The sequence below is a fragment of the Chiloscyllium plagiosum genome, unplaced genomic scaffold (assembly GCF_037043375.1).
Source record: "Chiloscyllium plagiosum isolate Xiang-an unplaced genomic scaffold, Cpla_swu_hap1 HiC_scaffold_17, whole genome shotgun sequence".
In the NCBI taxonomy this organism is placed as follows: Eukaryota; Metazoa; Chordata; class Chondrichthyes; order Orectolobiformes; family Hemiscylliidae; genus Chiloscyllium; species Chiloscyllium plagiosum.
The window spans coordinates 6,236,720-6,253,073 of NW_028270155.1; the positions used below are offsets into that span (position 1 = coordinate 6,236,720).

At 43.1% G+C, this 16,354-nt stretch overlaps 1 protein-coding gene across 1 annotated transcript in view; it reads right to left on the reverse strand.

Moving 5' to 3' along the window:
• bean1 (brain expressed, associated with NEDD4, 1) overlaps positions 1 to 16,354 on the reverse strand; it is a 105,194-nt gene that overhangs the window by 5,906 nt on the left and 82,934 nt on the right. Inside the window, exon 5 of the mRNA XM_087995563.1 lies at positions 15,541 to 15,682. Coding sequence (XP_087851689.1) covers positions 15,541 to 15,682 — 142 coding nt within the window. The remainder of the gene's footprint in view (positions 1 to 15,540; positions 15,683 to 16,354) is intronic.

Consider the following 16,354-nt stretch of genomic DNA (forward strand, 5'->3'; position numbering starts at 1 on the left):
ACATCTTTCCAAATTCTGTCCACACATTCTCTCCTCTATCTCCCTCTGGCTGTTGGGAGGTGTGTAGCATACTCCCAGCATTGTGATTTCATGTTTCTTATTGCTGAATTCAACCCACATTGTCTCTCTGCATGCATCTTCTGATGGATCCTCCCTCAGTACAGCTGGGAGACACTCCTTTACCAACAATGCATCTCCCTCACTCCTTTTTACCTCTCTTTCTGTCACAACAGAACCACCTAAATCCTGGGACATTCAGCTGCCAGTCCTGTTCCTCTTTCAGGCAGAAGTGGGTACTGCAGATGCTGGAGATTGGAGTCAAGATTAGAGTGGTGCTGGAAAAGCACAGCAGGTCAGGTAGCATCCGAGGAGCAGGAAAATCGATGTTTTGGGCAAAAGCCCTTCATCAGGATTCCTGATACTGCTCTGGTTCCCAGCCCCCTGCCACACTCGTTTAAAAGAGAAAAGCTTTCTCTACACTGTCCCTATCAAACAGTCCCAGGACAGAAATTGCAAAGGGTTAGATAGAGAGCAAAATTCCTCGATGCTGTCCCAATCAAACACTTCCAGGATAGTTACAGCATCGGGTTAGATACAGAGTAAAGGTCCCTCTATACATTGTCCCCATCAAAAAATCCCAGGACAGGAACAGCATGGGATTAGATACGGAGTAGAGCACCCTCTACACTTTTAAACTGAAAGTAAAGCCCCCTCGATACTATCTCCATCAAACATTCCCATGATAGGTGCAGCATGGGATTAGATCTCGAGTAAAATTTTGGGTGTTGATATTCAGTGTAAACCCTGGGAGGCTGATATTTTAATGACAGAGTGGTTAATTCCTGGTTTATAACCTGTCATTAAGCAGTGAATCATGAGACATATGAATTTCCATGAAGATTAATTGGAACTTGAAGCTTGTGAATTATGTGACTGAAATCCAATTTAAATCTCAACCGGAAATCAGAGGCCAGGATTCTCTTAGTCCTCGTTGCTGAGGTAAGTGTGCACCCACTCAGATCGTGTTCACTTGATCCACCCTGTGTGATCATCAATCTCTGTACAAAGGGCTAAGAGGTTAAGGGGAACTGTCTTTTCTGTTGTTAATTCACATTTTACTCCAAGTCCTGTCCTATGTATTTTAAAGAACATTCCTTGACAGAATGTGGTCACTGACAGGAAATGAAATTGGTGGGAGAAGATACACCCCCTGCCTGACTCCATCCTCAGCCGACTGTCTGTGTGGAGTTTGTACAGTCTCCGTGCCCTCTAGGTGCTCCAGTTTCCTCCCACAGTCCAAAGATGTGCAGGTTAGGTGGATTGGCCACAGGAGATTCAGTGTTATGAAGGGGGTGGTCAGGGTGGGATGCTATTCGGATGTCTGGTGTGGACATGATGGGCTAAATGGCTAACTTCCACAGTGTAGCGATTCTATGAACTGCCTTGTTAAAATGTTTCCATTCTGTGCATATGTGAAGGATACTCAATAACTGTGTGCTCACCTATCTAGGGAATATCTGTTTAGGATGGTGGCTTTTTGTATGTAGAAGTGTCTGTCAGTTATTTCAAATAAAAACTTCTTTTACTAATTTATCTGTGTTGTGTCAATATAAATTCTGTGTCTGGTAGATTAATGCTCTCCTTGAATATTGTGGCTTTAAGTTTAATGGAGGACTTGTGATTATTGAGGATATTGATGAATTATTCTCCTGTTGCTTCTACAGGGGTTCAAATGCCCCAGACGTCAAAATGAATACAAAAGGTACAAACCAAATACTATGCCAGTGCATCATCTCATACGTGGATAGGTGAGAAAAACAAAGGAGGCCCGGAAAACCAAATAGTAGCCCTCAAGAAAATCTCAAGAAAACTGTTAGGGAAAAAAAACTTTACCTCTTAGTTGGCTTTTCCTAGCTTACTGAAGTGTCCCACTTGAATTACTCACTGCAGGTTGAGACTGAGAGGAAGCACGGGAAGGATGAATTGCATTGATGTAGCAACTATCTCAAAGTGTTTTCAAGATACAAAGAACTCGTGAAGTGAAATTATGGTTGCAATATATGAAATTCAGGAATCAGTTACTGCACTGATTAACTCACCTCCTGACCCCCCCAAAGCCTGTCCACCATCTACAAGGCACAAGTCAGGAGTGTGATGGAATATTCCCCACTTGCCTGGATGAGTGCAGCTCAAACAACACTCAAGAAGCTTGACACCATCCAGGATAGAGCACTTGATTGGCACCACATCCACAAACATCATCTCCTTCCACTGACGCTCAGTAGCAGCAGTGTGTATCATCCAGAAGATGCACAGCAGAAACTCACCAAAGATCCTTCGACAGCACCTTCCAAATTGACAACCATTTCTGTTAAGAAGGACAAGGGCAGCAGATACACAGGATCACCACCCCCTACAAGTTCCTTTACAAAACACTCACCATCCTGACTTGGAAGTATATCACTGTTCTTTCACTGTCACTGGGTCAAAATCCTGGAATTCCCTCCCTAAGGGCATTGTGGATCTACCCACAGCACATGGACTGCAACAGTTCAAGAAGGCAGCTCACCCCCACCTTCTCAAGGATAACTAGGGACGAGAAATAAATGCTGGGCCCAGTCAGTGATTCCCACATCTTTCAGTGTTGTTTATGAGATGGTTTGGGATAATAAACAGTGGCATATCAATGGCAGGTCTTTCTCCATTTAAGTTAATATCACACACAAGAAAAAGACAATCTGGCCGCTCTCACTCTGCTGTTAGTGGGGGTTGTTGTGTTTCTGACATTGTAACAGTGACTGCACTCAAGGACATCCTTCAAGGGCTGTGAAGCACTTTGAGACATCAAGAATTCATGAAAGGTGGTTTTAGAATGTTAGCGATCTTCCTTCCTGTCGAAGTAATGAAGCCATTAAGAACAGACCCTTCTCTCCGGCCGAGGAAGAGAAAGCAAAATGGCCATTGAAGCTTTCAGGATTGTTTAATTGCAGCCGTGAATAATTTAAAGGCAGTGTGACTCAGCGAGAATTGTACCTATTAGGATGATTGATGGAGCTGCTTGCGGACAAGGACTGCACAGAGAAACAAACAGAAACCTTAATGTACACCAACCATCCAGAGTTAAAGGCCACTGTCCAAGAAAGTCCCCATTTTGCTTGTCAATCATTTAATAAGCTGCCTGGCTCCGTCCCCTGCATTTTCTTTTGCTTAATCTGATTATTAGAAAGTAAATTGCATTGCATGTTGGTAATGCAGCAAGCAGCGAGGACTGAAATAGATTATAAAATGATGGAGAGCATCCAAGAGGCTCCATTTGTTCTCATTGGAAGTGATGATTAATGGCTGGAAATGAGATGCTTTGAGTGTCTAAGTAGGAGTGTGCTCAACATTGAGCTGTCTGCTCTTTTGTCTTTCAGGGCAACATGAAGCAGGCTTCATTATATGGGAATTTTTGTTTGTTGGGGTGGCGGGGGGGGGGGGGGGGGGGGGGGGAGGTGGTTCTTTTTCTCATTGAAATCCAAAGCAAAAGCCTGGGGATGGATGATGTTGAGAAATTCAAGTGGAGTTTAGGGACAGCTCACTCATTTATTATTCCACAATGACTGGCAAAAGAGACATCCGGGAGATATAGAGCATCATTCACTGTCTCTCATCAACTACCCCTTTACAGAATGTCAGCCATTCTCCACTGACTGCATTAGCGAAGGAGGCAAATCATTTCCTTAGCTGTTTTGAAGTCTAATGCATTAAATCAGGACTCACTGTTATCAAGACCACTCATTTCCACCTCTGTATCCCAGCCCATATCTGCAACCACCTCAGCTCATCTCCTGCTGAAACTCTCATCTATTTTTCATTCAACACAAGAGTGGCAATGTGGCTCAGTGGTTAGCACTGCTACCTCACAGCGCCAGTGACCTGGGTTGAATTCCACCTTCGGGAGACTGTCTGTGTGGAGTTTGCACATTCTTCCTGTGTCTATGTGAGTTTCCTCTGTGTGCTCTGGTTTCCTCCCACAGTCAAAAGATGCACAGGTTAGGGTGGATTAGCCATAGGAAATGTGGAGTGACAGGGATGGAAAGGGTCTGGGTGGGATGTTCTTTGGAGGGTCGGTGTACACCTGGTTGGCTGAGTGGCCTACCTCTGCAATATAGGGATTCTACGATACTAACACTTTAATTCTGCTTTACTCCTGGTTGGTGTGCCAACTCAATCAAAATTTTGCTACGTCTTATTCTTATTCACCCATCCTCTCTATTCACTGACCCCATTCAAAAAATCCTCATCCTTGTTTCCAAACCTTTCCAAAGCCTCTCCCCACCCCACATTCCTGTAAATTCCTCCAGTGCCACAACCCTCTGCGCTCCCCAAATCCGACCTGCTGGCAATCCCTCATTTCCAATCTTCTGATCAACCTGCTCAGTGATGTTATGCCCCATCTCTGGAGCAGATTGGACTTGAATTTGGACCTCCTGGTCCAGAGACAGGGACACTGCCACTGCACCTCAAGAGCCCTTGACAATGAATATGATGGGATAAAGAGAGGAGAAACGTAAATCTTGGATGGTCTTGAATGACTGACTTTTTGGTTATAAGTCGAACTTACTGACCAATCACCATTCCATCATTAACAGGCTTCCACTGCTTGCTATCTGAATTCTGCCTTTCCCCGATCTCACTAACTCTCTCTCCCTCTCCCTCACTCCCTGCTTAACGGTGAAGATTAAAACTTAGTTCTTTGACCAGATTTTTAGTCACCAGTCATAATATTTCCTTACAAGTATCAGTGTTAACCTTTATTCAATTATCCTCCATTATATTAGACTAATAGCCCATTTTCTGAGGACGTCAACAACAGTTACAGATTGGACACACTCAAATGAAATTAAGGAGCCTACCATCATGTCTTTAAATTCAATGAAGGGTTGTTGAATTGGAGATGAAGGTCACGGGGGAATAGTTGCTTGGCCTGAAACCTTTCATCATTTCCACATTTCTGAAAGCCAGGAGAATTTGCAATATGACAACTAGTGCTTAAACCTCTTGGTTTAAGACAGCTTTTGTTTCCCTTATCATGTATATTTAATTCCTTGAAGATTCAAAGCATTTAATATTTAGGTCTGTGGACAAAAGTGTAGCAGACAATTCCATATCAAAAACGAAGGTTTTGCTTTTGGTTATCAAGATAAGGTCATACAGCCATACAGCATGGAAACAGATCCTTCGCTCCAAACAGTCATACTGACCATAATTCCAAACTAAACTAGTCTCATCTGCCTGCACTTGGCTCATATCCCTCCAGACCTTCCTATTCCTGAACTTATCCAATGTCTTTTAAATGTTGTAACTGTACCCACATCCACCACTCACTTTGGAAGTTCATTCCATATATAAACCACTCTCTGTGTAAAAAAGTTACCCCTCATGTCCTTTTTAAATCCTTCTCCTCTCACCTTAAAAATATACCCCTTAGTCTTGAAATCCCCCACCCCAGGGAAAAGACACCTATTCTTCACCTTATCTATATCCCTCATGATTTTATAAACCTCAATAAGGTTACCCCTCAACCTCCAGAAAGGTTCCAGCTTATTTAGCCTATTTTTATAACTCAAACCTTCTATTCCCGGCAACATCCTGGTAAGTATTTTCTGAACTCTCTCCAATTTGATCATATCCTTCCTATAACAGGGTGACCAGAACTGGACACAGTATTCCAGAAGAGGCCTCACGAACACCTTGTACAACCTTAACATGATGTCCCAACTCCTGTACTCAGAGGTCTGAGCAATGAAGGCAAGCATGATAAACGCCTTCTCAACCACCCTGTCTACATGTGATGCAAACTGCAAAGAATTATGTCCCTGAGCCCCTAGGTGTCTCTGTTCTACAACACTACTAAGGTCCTACTTTTAATTGTACAAGTCCTGCCCTTGTTTATTTTACCAACATGTAATACCAGACATTTATCCAAATTAAACTCCATCCTCCACTCCTCAGTCTATTGACCCAATTGACCAAGATCTCTTTGTAATCTTAAGCACTTTCTTCATTGTCTACTATACCATCAATTTTGGTGTCATCTACAAAATCACTAACCATGTCTCCTATATACTCATCCAAATCATTTATATTGATGACAAACACAAGTGAACCCAATACCAATCCCTGTGGAACATTGCTGGTCACAGGCCTCCAGGCCAAAAAAAAAACTTCCACCACCATCCCCTGTCTTCTACTGTCAAGCCAATTTTATATCCAATTGGCAAGCTCAGCTGAATCTCACATGATCTAACTTTACTCATTAGTCTACCATGCAGAACCTTGTCAAAGGCTTCACCAAGTAAACAAGTCTATGCTCAGCTCTCATCAATCTTTTTGGTTATTTCCTCAAAAATCTCAGTCATAATTTCCCTTGCACAAAACCATGCTGACTATCCCTAATCATTCCTTGCCTCTCCAAATGCATGTAAATTCTATCTTTTTAAAAATTCATTCACGGTATAATGGTGTCGCTGGCTAAGCCAGAACTTATTCCCATTCCTAATTGCTCAACAGGCTGTGAAGAGTCAACCACGTTGCTGTGGGTCTGGAGTCACGTGAAGGCCTGACCAGGTTAGGGTGACAATTTCTTTCCCTGAAGGACAGTAGTGAACCAGATGGGTTTTTCCAACATTCGACAATGGATTCATGGTCATCATTAGACTCTTAATTCCATATTTTTAAAAATCATTATTGAGAATTATTATTTCAGAATCACCTCCAACAAATTATCCACCACCGAAGTCAGACTCACAGGTCTATAGTTCCCAGGCTTCTCCTTACAACCCTTCTTAAACAAAGGCATAACATTAGCCACTCTCCAGTTATCCAGCACTTCACCCGTTGTTATAGATGATTCAAAGTTTTCTGCAAGGGACTCTGCAATTTCTGCCTTAACTTCCCACAACACCCTGGGATATACTGGATCAGGTCCTGGAAATTTATCCACCTTTATATTTTCTAAAACCTCCAGCACATCCTCTTCTGCAATGTAAACTGTTTTCAAAACATCAATATTTATTTCCCTGTGTTCTCTCATCTGAATTTCTTTCTCCACAGTAAAAGCTATCGTGAAATATTCATTTAATATCTCTCCTATCTCCTGAGGTTCAACACAAAGATGACCTGTCTGGCTGAAGGGGCCTACTCTCTCTCTAGGTTGCTCTCTTGCTTTTAATACTCTTTGGATTATCCTTAACTTTATCTGCTAAAGCTATCTCATATCCTCTCTTTGCTTTCCTGATTTCCCTCTTAAGAATGTCCCTGCACTCATTATGCTGTTCAAGAGATTCATTTGAACCCAGTTGTCTGTATCTCATATATGATTTCTTTTTATTCTTGATGAGAACTTCAATATCTTTATTCATCCATTGTTCCCTAATCCCACTTGCCTTATCTTACACTAGCAGGAACATACTGATTCTGAACTCTCTTGCATTTTTGAAGGCCTCCCATTTTCAGACGTCCTTTTGCCTTCAGTCTACTCCAAACAATTTTTGTCTCATAACATTAAACTTTGGGGTGACACGGTGGCTCAGTGGTCAGCACTTCTGCCTCACACCACCAGGGTCCCAGGTTTGATTCTAGCCTCATGTGACTGTCTGTGTGGAGTTTACACATTCTCCCCGTGTCTGCATGGGTTTCCTCCCACAATCGAAAGATGTTCAGGTCAGGTGAATTGGCCGTGCTAAATTACCCATAGTACATTAGTCATAGGGAAATGGGTCTGGGTGGGTTACTCTTCGGAGGGTCAGTGTGGACTTGTTGGGCCAAAGGGCCTGGTTCCACATTGTAGGGAATCTCATCTTTGCCTTACTCCAATTAAAATCTATAACTTTCACAGAAGGCTTATCCTTTTCTGTGAACATTTTAAAACTAATTCTACTCTTTAAGGTTTGTACCTAGATACTTGTACCTAAGATGGTGCCAATAAAAGGCAGCCATTGTAAAACCCTTTCACTGTGCTTCTGTACTGGAGTACAAGTGACAATAAAGGATATTCTATTTTGATAGAATTATGATCACTAGATCCAAAGTGTTGCCCCCCTGCTATCACTTCAGTCACTTGCCCTACCTTATTCCCCAAGAAAAGGTCAAATTTTGCTCTTTCCCTAGTCAGAACTTTTACATATTGATAAAGAAAGTTCTTGAACATATTAACAAATTCTTCACCATTCAAACCTTGAACACTATGGTAGTCCCAGTCAATGTTTGGAAAATTAAAATCCCCTATTATTATAAAAATTATTCACATCTTTGTTTTTTCATTATGGCTTAATTCACAGTCTGATCCATGGTGCAAGAACAAGGGCAAATTTAAATTACAAGATTATTGTAATCTCTCAGTACAGCTGAGGAACCTACACAACTGCAGCCTAGTCGAGGCTTCAGAACCCTGTCACTGGGACAAATGTTTTTCACAAATATCAAAAGTACAGGAAGTGCGAAGAATGTTTTTTCAAGAGTTCAGAACAACATCACATTTGCGAGAATGCTGTGGTGTGAGGCAGGGGAATTCTCCACTTTGTCAGATCTTATTGCAATGACTAATAAGATCACTATGTTGCCATGGTGACCACAGTAAAAAAAAGCTTCTTTAGTGTTCCTTCATAAATTACAAGTGGAGAATTGGGAATGACGGATTCCGGAACTGAGATGTGGGGGAGGGGTGTGAAGTAATTTACAAGGACTTTCCATATACTATGGTATAATAACTCTAGTTGGTGATATTGTAGTCACCCTGAGATCCAGGTTCCTTTAGACAAAAGTAAAGAATATACTGTGGCTTTTAGGAACTGCATTTAATGCATCAGGCATTACCCTCCAATTATTTGGAATTACATTGGCATGAAAGTGAGTTTAAAGAAATGACAAGCCTCACAGGGTATCCCTTGCTGTGGCCTCACTGACAGGACATGGCCACAGGTTGTGGGTGATTAGATTAGATTACTTACAGTGTGGAAACAGGCCCTACGGCCCAACACGTCCACACCGACCCGCAACCCACCCAGACCCATTCCCCTACATTTACCCCTTCCTCTAACACTACGGGTAATTTAGCATGGCCAATTCACCTAACCTGCACATTTTTGGACTGTGGGAGGAAACCGGAGCACCCGGAGGAAACCCACGCAGACACGGGGAGAATGTGCAAACTCCACACAGAGAGTCACCTGAGGCGGGAATTGAACCCGGGTCTCTGGCGCTGTGAGGCAGCAGTGCTAACCACTGTGCCGCTGTTCACATTTGAACACAGAGACTTGAACATACCATGGAGGGAGTGCTGCACTGTCGTAGGTGATTTTTATTTTACATCAAGATCCCAGTCTGCCCTCTCAGGTCAATGTAGAAGATCTCGTTGTCATTATTTCAAATGGATCAATTGAACTCTGTGTGCCCTGGTCAATATTCACGTGTTAAATTAATGAAGACAGATCATTGGCTTTTTCCGGCCTCACTGTCTCTGGGAGCTATTGTGTGCTAATGTGGGTTTCTGACATTATCTCAGTGACTGCATTCCCAGAAGTACTTAATTGGCTAGAAAATGCTTTATAGTGAGAAGCCTTGGAAATACAATCAAATAACCTGAATTAAACAAAGTCCTTTTCACATCGATTACACAAAGCAATAGCTTATACTTTCCTAATTTTAAGCTGATGATGGAAGTGACGAAGAGTTAATTGTCTCAGTGGAATTTGTATTAAGACTCAGTGATGTTGTTTGAAGTCACTAATAGCTTATATTTGGGTCCAAGTGCTAAGATCCATCTTCCTTTTCTAATTATTTTTAATCAAACTGCTCTGACATGCAATGACACACCCCTGGGGAAGGAGGGACTTGAACATGAGCCTCCTGGCTTGGGGTTAGGGACACTACCACTACACCAGAAGGCCCTACAGCCATCCTTCTACAATTTTGAAACTGATTGGATAGCGGGTTAAAGCAAGTAAGGGCTGACAGCCACTAAAGGGGCACTATGACAGAAAATCAAAACTCCAAAGAAGTCTTACACATTTAAATTAAAACAGCTACATAGATGGGACAGGTATGGAGGCTGTGGATCAAACACAGGCAAATGGGACTAGTTTAAAATGTGAAAACTGGTCAGCAGGAGCAAGCTGGACAGAAGGGCCTGTTTTCATGTTGTAAACTTGTATGACTTCATGTTGAGGGGTGATGATGTACTCCAGTCCCTACAGAACCACAGAACCCCTACAGTGTGGAAACAGGCCAGTTGGCCCAACAAGTCCACACTGACCCTCTGAAGAGTAACCCATCCAGACACATTGCCCTACATTTACCCCTGACTAATGTACCTAACCTACACATCCCTGAACACTACGGGCAGTTTAGCGTGGCCAATCCACCCTAACCTGCACATCTTTGTGACTGTGGGAGGAAACCAGAGCGCCTGGAGGAAACCCACGCAGTCACGGGAGAATGTATAAACTCCACACAGACAGTTGCCAGAGGCCAGAATCGAACTCAGGTCCCTGGTGCTGTGAGGCAGCAGTGCTAACCATTGAGCCACTGTGCCATGCCATAGTGCCCATGAGTCACAGAATCAATCTTCCTTTCTATTCTTTTAAACAAACAAAGTCGGCTTTAACCGCCCTGAATGGACAATGTAACAAATAATCAAATTAATGGTTAATGGACAATGACACCAAAACTTAGTAAACCAAAATAAGGTTGTCCATGGTGATGATGCACTCCAGCCTCAGTGATGTCCACTGACTGCAGATGAAGTCCTCATTTCTGTTCTGAGTCTTCAAGGCTACCTAATTATCAGTGGTAGATGACAAATTGCTTTAAAGAGGTTTAATAAGATGAAGCACTTGTTTTACATCTCGGCTATTGCCTGACAATAATAAGAACAGGTTAGATTAATTTGTTTAGCATGGTTACAAAGATGATCAGAAGCTAGAGAAGACACCCCCTTTCTCCACTGGGACCTTGTGTTTGACTCCACAGTTCTTGACAAGAACAAGACTATTCAACATGATCAAACTGGGGGTAGAACCTACTGCTATCTCCAACTCTTGGCTTTTTTAGAACCGTTACTAAGTAACAAGCAAATCCTACCTCAGAGTGAACCTCAATCCACGACTGACCCCACAAAATGACTTGTATCGCAGTGCAGTTGTCACAACCATTGCCTCATTGACTGAGCATCTTCCAACTCTTATGGAAAAACTTGTCTTTCATGGGCACTTTTCCTGATTTCAGGGAGCCCCAAATCATTTTTCAGCCCATCAAATACTTTCAGATCTGTGGCCTCTGACATCGGAAATAACAGTCAATTTGCAGACAGCAAGTTCACACAAACAGCAAAGGGGTAAGAACCAGAAAATCTGTTCTTTTTCTGGGTGTTGGCTGAGGGATAATTATTGACCAGAAGAATCCTTGTTCTATAATGTGGAGTTCTAGCTTAGTATTTTCCAGTCATGTCTCTGCAGTGGGAAGTGAGCACATTCTGACTCAAGGGTTAGACCCATTGAGCTGGCATCTGCAATGGACGAGTCAAAAAAAACCCTGCAAATTCCCAAAAGATCAGTGACCGGTGCAAGACTATTCAGCAGTTGGATAGTGCTTAGTTTAGCTGTTATTGCTCAGATGATTTCGGCTTCACTGAACAGAATACAAAAACACAAATTCTGGGAACTGTCTGCAAAGTGACATTAGTAGGTCAACACATCACTGCTGCTGGGAGCTGATGGCATCTCATTGCAATGCTGGACACACCCATCTCTCCCACTCCAAACAGTGCAAGTATAGCTGTTGAATAATTCCAATAACACTGTTTTAATCCAAACACCAAGTTTCACCTCCCATCTTTCTCCCCTGTGCCACCAAACTTATAGACACTGCTCCTTCTTGAAAATGCCACAAACAGGTGCATAAAATAATCAAGAAAGCTCGTGTAAGACTGGCTTTTATATCTGGAGGATTATATCTGAGCCCCTCGCCACCCTAACTGAGACTAGATTTATCAACTGGCTTTACGTTCCCTCAGCTGCTGTGGAGGGATCGGAACTCTCGTCCTCAGCTACATTCCCTGTCATTGTTCCTGCTGCTGAGCAGACCTTTGGAGCCCAAGTACAGAAGCAGCTTTTGGAATCAGGGATCAATGCATCAGCTCCCTCAAGATATATAAATACTTCGAAAAATCTAGGCATATAACCACAATCAATGAGCTAAGCTCTGCAGTCTCTCCCCAGCCAGTTGTGAATAGAGGTGGGCCATTAAACAACCCACTGGAGAAGGAGGCTCCACAAATAGCCCCATCCTCAATGATGGAGGAGCCCAGCACATCGGGGCAAAAGATAAAGCTGAAGCATTTGCAGCAATCTCCTGCCAGAAGTGGACGATTCATCTCAGCTTCCTCCAGTGGTCCCCGGCATTTCAGATACTAGTCTTGATTAATTCCACATGACATCAAGAGATGGTTGGAGGCACTGGATATTGCAAAGGCTACAGGCCCTGATAACATTCTGGAAATAGTACTGAGGTCTCCAGAACTTGCTGCTCCCCTGACCAAGCTGTTCCAGTACAGTTGCAACTCTGGCATCTATCTGACAATGTGGAAACTTTTTTTTATTCACTTGTGGGACATGGGCATCACTGTCTGGGCAAGCATTTATTGCCCATCTCTAATTGCCCCTTGAGAAGGTGGGGGTGAGCTGCCATCTTGAATTGCTGCAGTCCATCTGCTGTAGATAGACCCACAATGCCCTTAAGGAGGGCGTCTCACTACTCCATCGACTGTAATGATTCAAGAAGGCAACTCACCACCTCTTTCTCTGGGGCAATTAGGAATGGGCAACAAATACTGGTCCAGGCAGCAACTCCTGTATCATGAAAACAAATACAAGGGAAACCATTTCAAGGCTCCTTAGAAAACAATGGGCACTGAACCAAAGGTGGAGATGTTTGCCCATGTGACTAAATGTTTATTCAAGAGGTAGGTTTTAAGGAACTTCTTAAAAGCGGAGAGGGGGAGAGCGATGGAGACATTTAGGGAAGGGATTAGTGAACAAAAGGCCATAGCAGCTGATGACATGGCTGTTGTGTGTTGTGAGGTTACATGATAATCATAGAAAGGAAGGGAAAAAAGAGAGGTCAAGAATGGAATGGAGGGAACAGAAGATCAGAGAAAATGGGGAAGGAAAGAAAGTAGACTGAAAGAGGGCAAAAGGAGATAAAGAGATGGGGAGAAAGAACAGATGAAAATAGTGAAATTGAGGAGAATGAGAAAAATGAGGGGGGAAAGTGGAGAGATAAGGAGAAAATGGGAACAGTGAGAGAGGAGTGAAGAGAAAGAAAGAGAATACAGCAAACAGAGAAGAAAAATGGGAAAGAAAAATAACCAGCAAGATGCTGCACCTATCACATTTTTGATGGTATGTGAATTTAAGTGCTTGCATGATGCCGGGTATGTAGACTGGTACATCACAAGGACTGATGGGTTGAATCAGACTGCATTTCCCTTCGGCTGTTTGCAATGAGCAAAGGCACAACTAACCTGTGCTTGTAAAACTCACACTGCAGTGTCCAACATTTGTTGTGAGTCTGCAATTGGACAGCATTTGCTGTAAAGTCCTGAGTGTGTGGCTAATTACACTGACAACTAATTTAGGATTGTTAGCCAGACTTGCAGTGTGGTCTCTCTGTGTGCACTAGAAGCTACATAAATTAATATACTGAGCCCTGTACTTTGCAGACAGAAAGAACACATACACACACTGTGCCTGTTTCAATGCAACAAAATAGGTGACTGCCTATTGCTGGTTCATTGCCCTGATGCCCTGATCAATCAAGGTCAAATGCCTGGTTTAAAATTTAAACAATGCCTAGCAGTTAACTGTCATTCAGCATTATTGGTTGCATTCTTAATAGCAAAGCCTCTACCAATCAGGGTCCACTAGCCAACCAATCAACACTCTCCTCTCACCCAGTGTAGATATTGACTTTCCCTTTGAATTGGTATTCTTGAGAACTATCCTGATGAGTATGAGACAAAATAAGCTTTGACAAACCTTTTCAGCAATGCTCAAGGTCTGCATAAGTAAATGGTTATTTGAAAGAAAGGAGGAAAGAGGAGTCCAGTGGTTAGATATTGATGGACTTTGGGATGGAGAAGGGGAGTTTGCAGGACGGTCATTGCTTGTGAACCATTGACGTCTTTTTGGCTATATGTCTCCGTGAGTAGGATTACAGAATCATATAAACACAGGTGGAGGCCATTCAGCCCACTGTGCGTATGCTGGCTCTTGGAAAAAGCAATGCAGTTTGGAGAGATGGTAGTCTAGTGATATTATTAGTAGACTATGAATCCAGAAACTCTGGTAATGTTCTGCAGGGTCTGAGATAGATGGTAGAATTTGAATTCAATGAAGAGGTCTGGAATTAAGAGTTTAATGGTGACTCTGGTTGATTGTTGGGAAAAAACCCATCTGGTTCATTAATGTAATTCAGGGAAGGAAACTGCCATCCTTACCTGGTCTGGCCTACATGTGACTCCAGACCCACAGCAATGTGGCTGACTCTTAACTGCCCCCTGGGTAATAAATACTGGCCTGGTCAGAGGTGGCCACATCTTGTGAATGAATAAAAGTAAGCTCACTTCTCTGCTCTTTCCCGATAATGCAAAGGGTTTTCCTTTCAAGTCGTTATTGCTTGTGGCTTGTCATTGGAAATGGTAGTCAATACTGCAGGGAGAAAATGGGGTCTGCAGATGCTGGAGATCAAAGTTGAAACTTTATTGCTGGAACAGCACAGCAGGTCAGGCAGCATCCAGGGAACAGGAGATTCGACGTTTCGGGCACAGGCCGAAAGGAGGGCCTGTGCCCGAAACGTTGAATCTCCTGTTCCCTGGATGCTGCCTGACCTGCTGTGCTGTTCCAGCAATAAAGTTTCAACAGTCAACACTGCATCCAAGAAACCTTTCAAACCTTATTGACATTGAACTCCCAGGAAATTTCTGCCTTTCAGTCAGCTGAAAGGAGGGAAGCTACAAAGCTTTGAAACATAGGTTGGAGGTAAAGACTTGGAAACTCATTAGCTCTTTGCTTAGTATGAGAGAGCAGCTCATCTAGATAGAATCATAGAATCCTTACAGTGTAGAAACAGACCTTTCAGCCCAACAAGTTTGCACTGACCCTCCAAAGAGTAACCCACTCAGACCCATTCCCATACCCTTTTATCCTTTATTTACCTCTGACTAATGCACCTAACCTACACATTGCTGAACACTGTAGGCAATTTAACATGGCCTGTGGAAGTCTTTGGACTGTGGGAGGAAGCCAGAGCATTCAGCAGACACGGGGAGGATGAGCAAACTCCTCACAGACAGTTGCTCGAGGCTGGAATCGAACACAGGTCCCTGGCACTTGAGGCAGCAGTGCTAACCACTGAGCCACTGCGCTGCCCCATATCTGCTTCTATTTCCTTCACTTTCTGTTGCAGGGAACAGCAGGCCCAGACTGGGCAGATACTCACTGTGGAGGTGAATCCTGATACATCACATTGATCTGGGACAGTGTCTCAATGTAGGAATCAAAATCGAAAGTGGGGGGATACTCTTCGATACAAGTTGATTGCAGCTCTCCAACAGATCCTCCAAATGAGAAACCATCTGGGGCTGTGGGATAGAAACATAGAGACTAGGTCAAGCTGTGTATTATGATCTTGGTTCAGTAACATAGGAGTGATAAAACTGGGCTAATAATTCACAGATAATAATTCAAACTCAGTGGGGGAGACAATGGCCCAATGGTATTATCGGTAGACAATTAATCCAGGGACCCTCGTAACGGTCTGGGGACCCAGGTATGAATTCTGTCACACCAGTTGGTGGAATACGGACTCAATGAAAAATTTGGAATTAATAATCTACTGGTGATCATGAAACCAATGTCGATTATCAGGAAAAATAACATCTGTTCACTGATGTCACAGATTCCTAGGGTTGTACGGCACAGAAACAGACCCTTTGGTCCAACTCATTCGTGCCAACCAAATATCCTAAATTAATCTAGCCCCATTTGCCAGCACTTGGCCCACCTCCTGCTAAACCCTTCCTATTCATATACCCATCCAAGTGCCTTTTAAATGTTGCAAATGTGCCAGCTTCCACCACTTCCTCAGGCAGCTCATTCCATACACGTACCACCCTCTGTGTGAAAATGTTGCTCCTTAGGTTCCTTTTAAATCTTTCCCTCTCACCTTAAACTTATGCCCTCTAGTTTTCGACTCATCATCACTGGAAAAAGACCTTGGCTATTCTCCTTATCCATGCTCCTCAGGAGTTGAT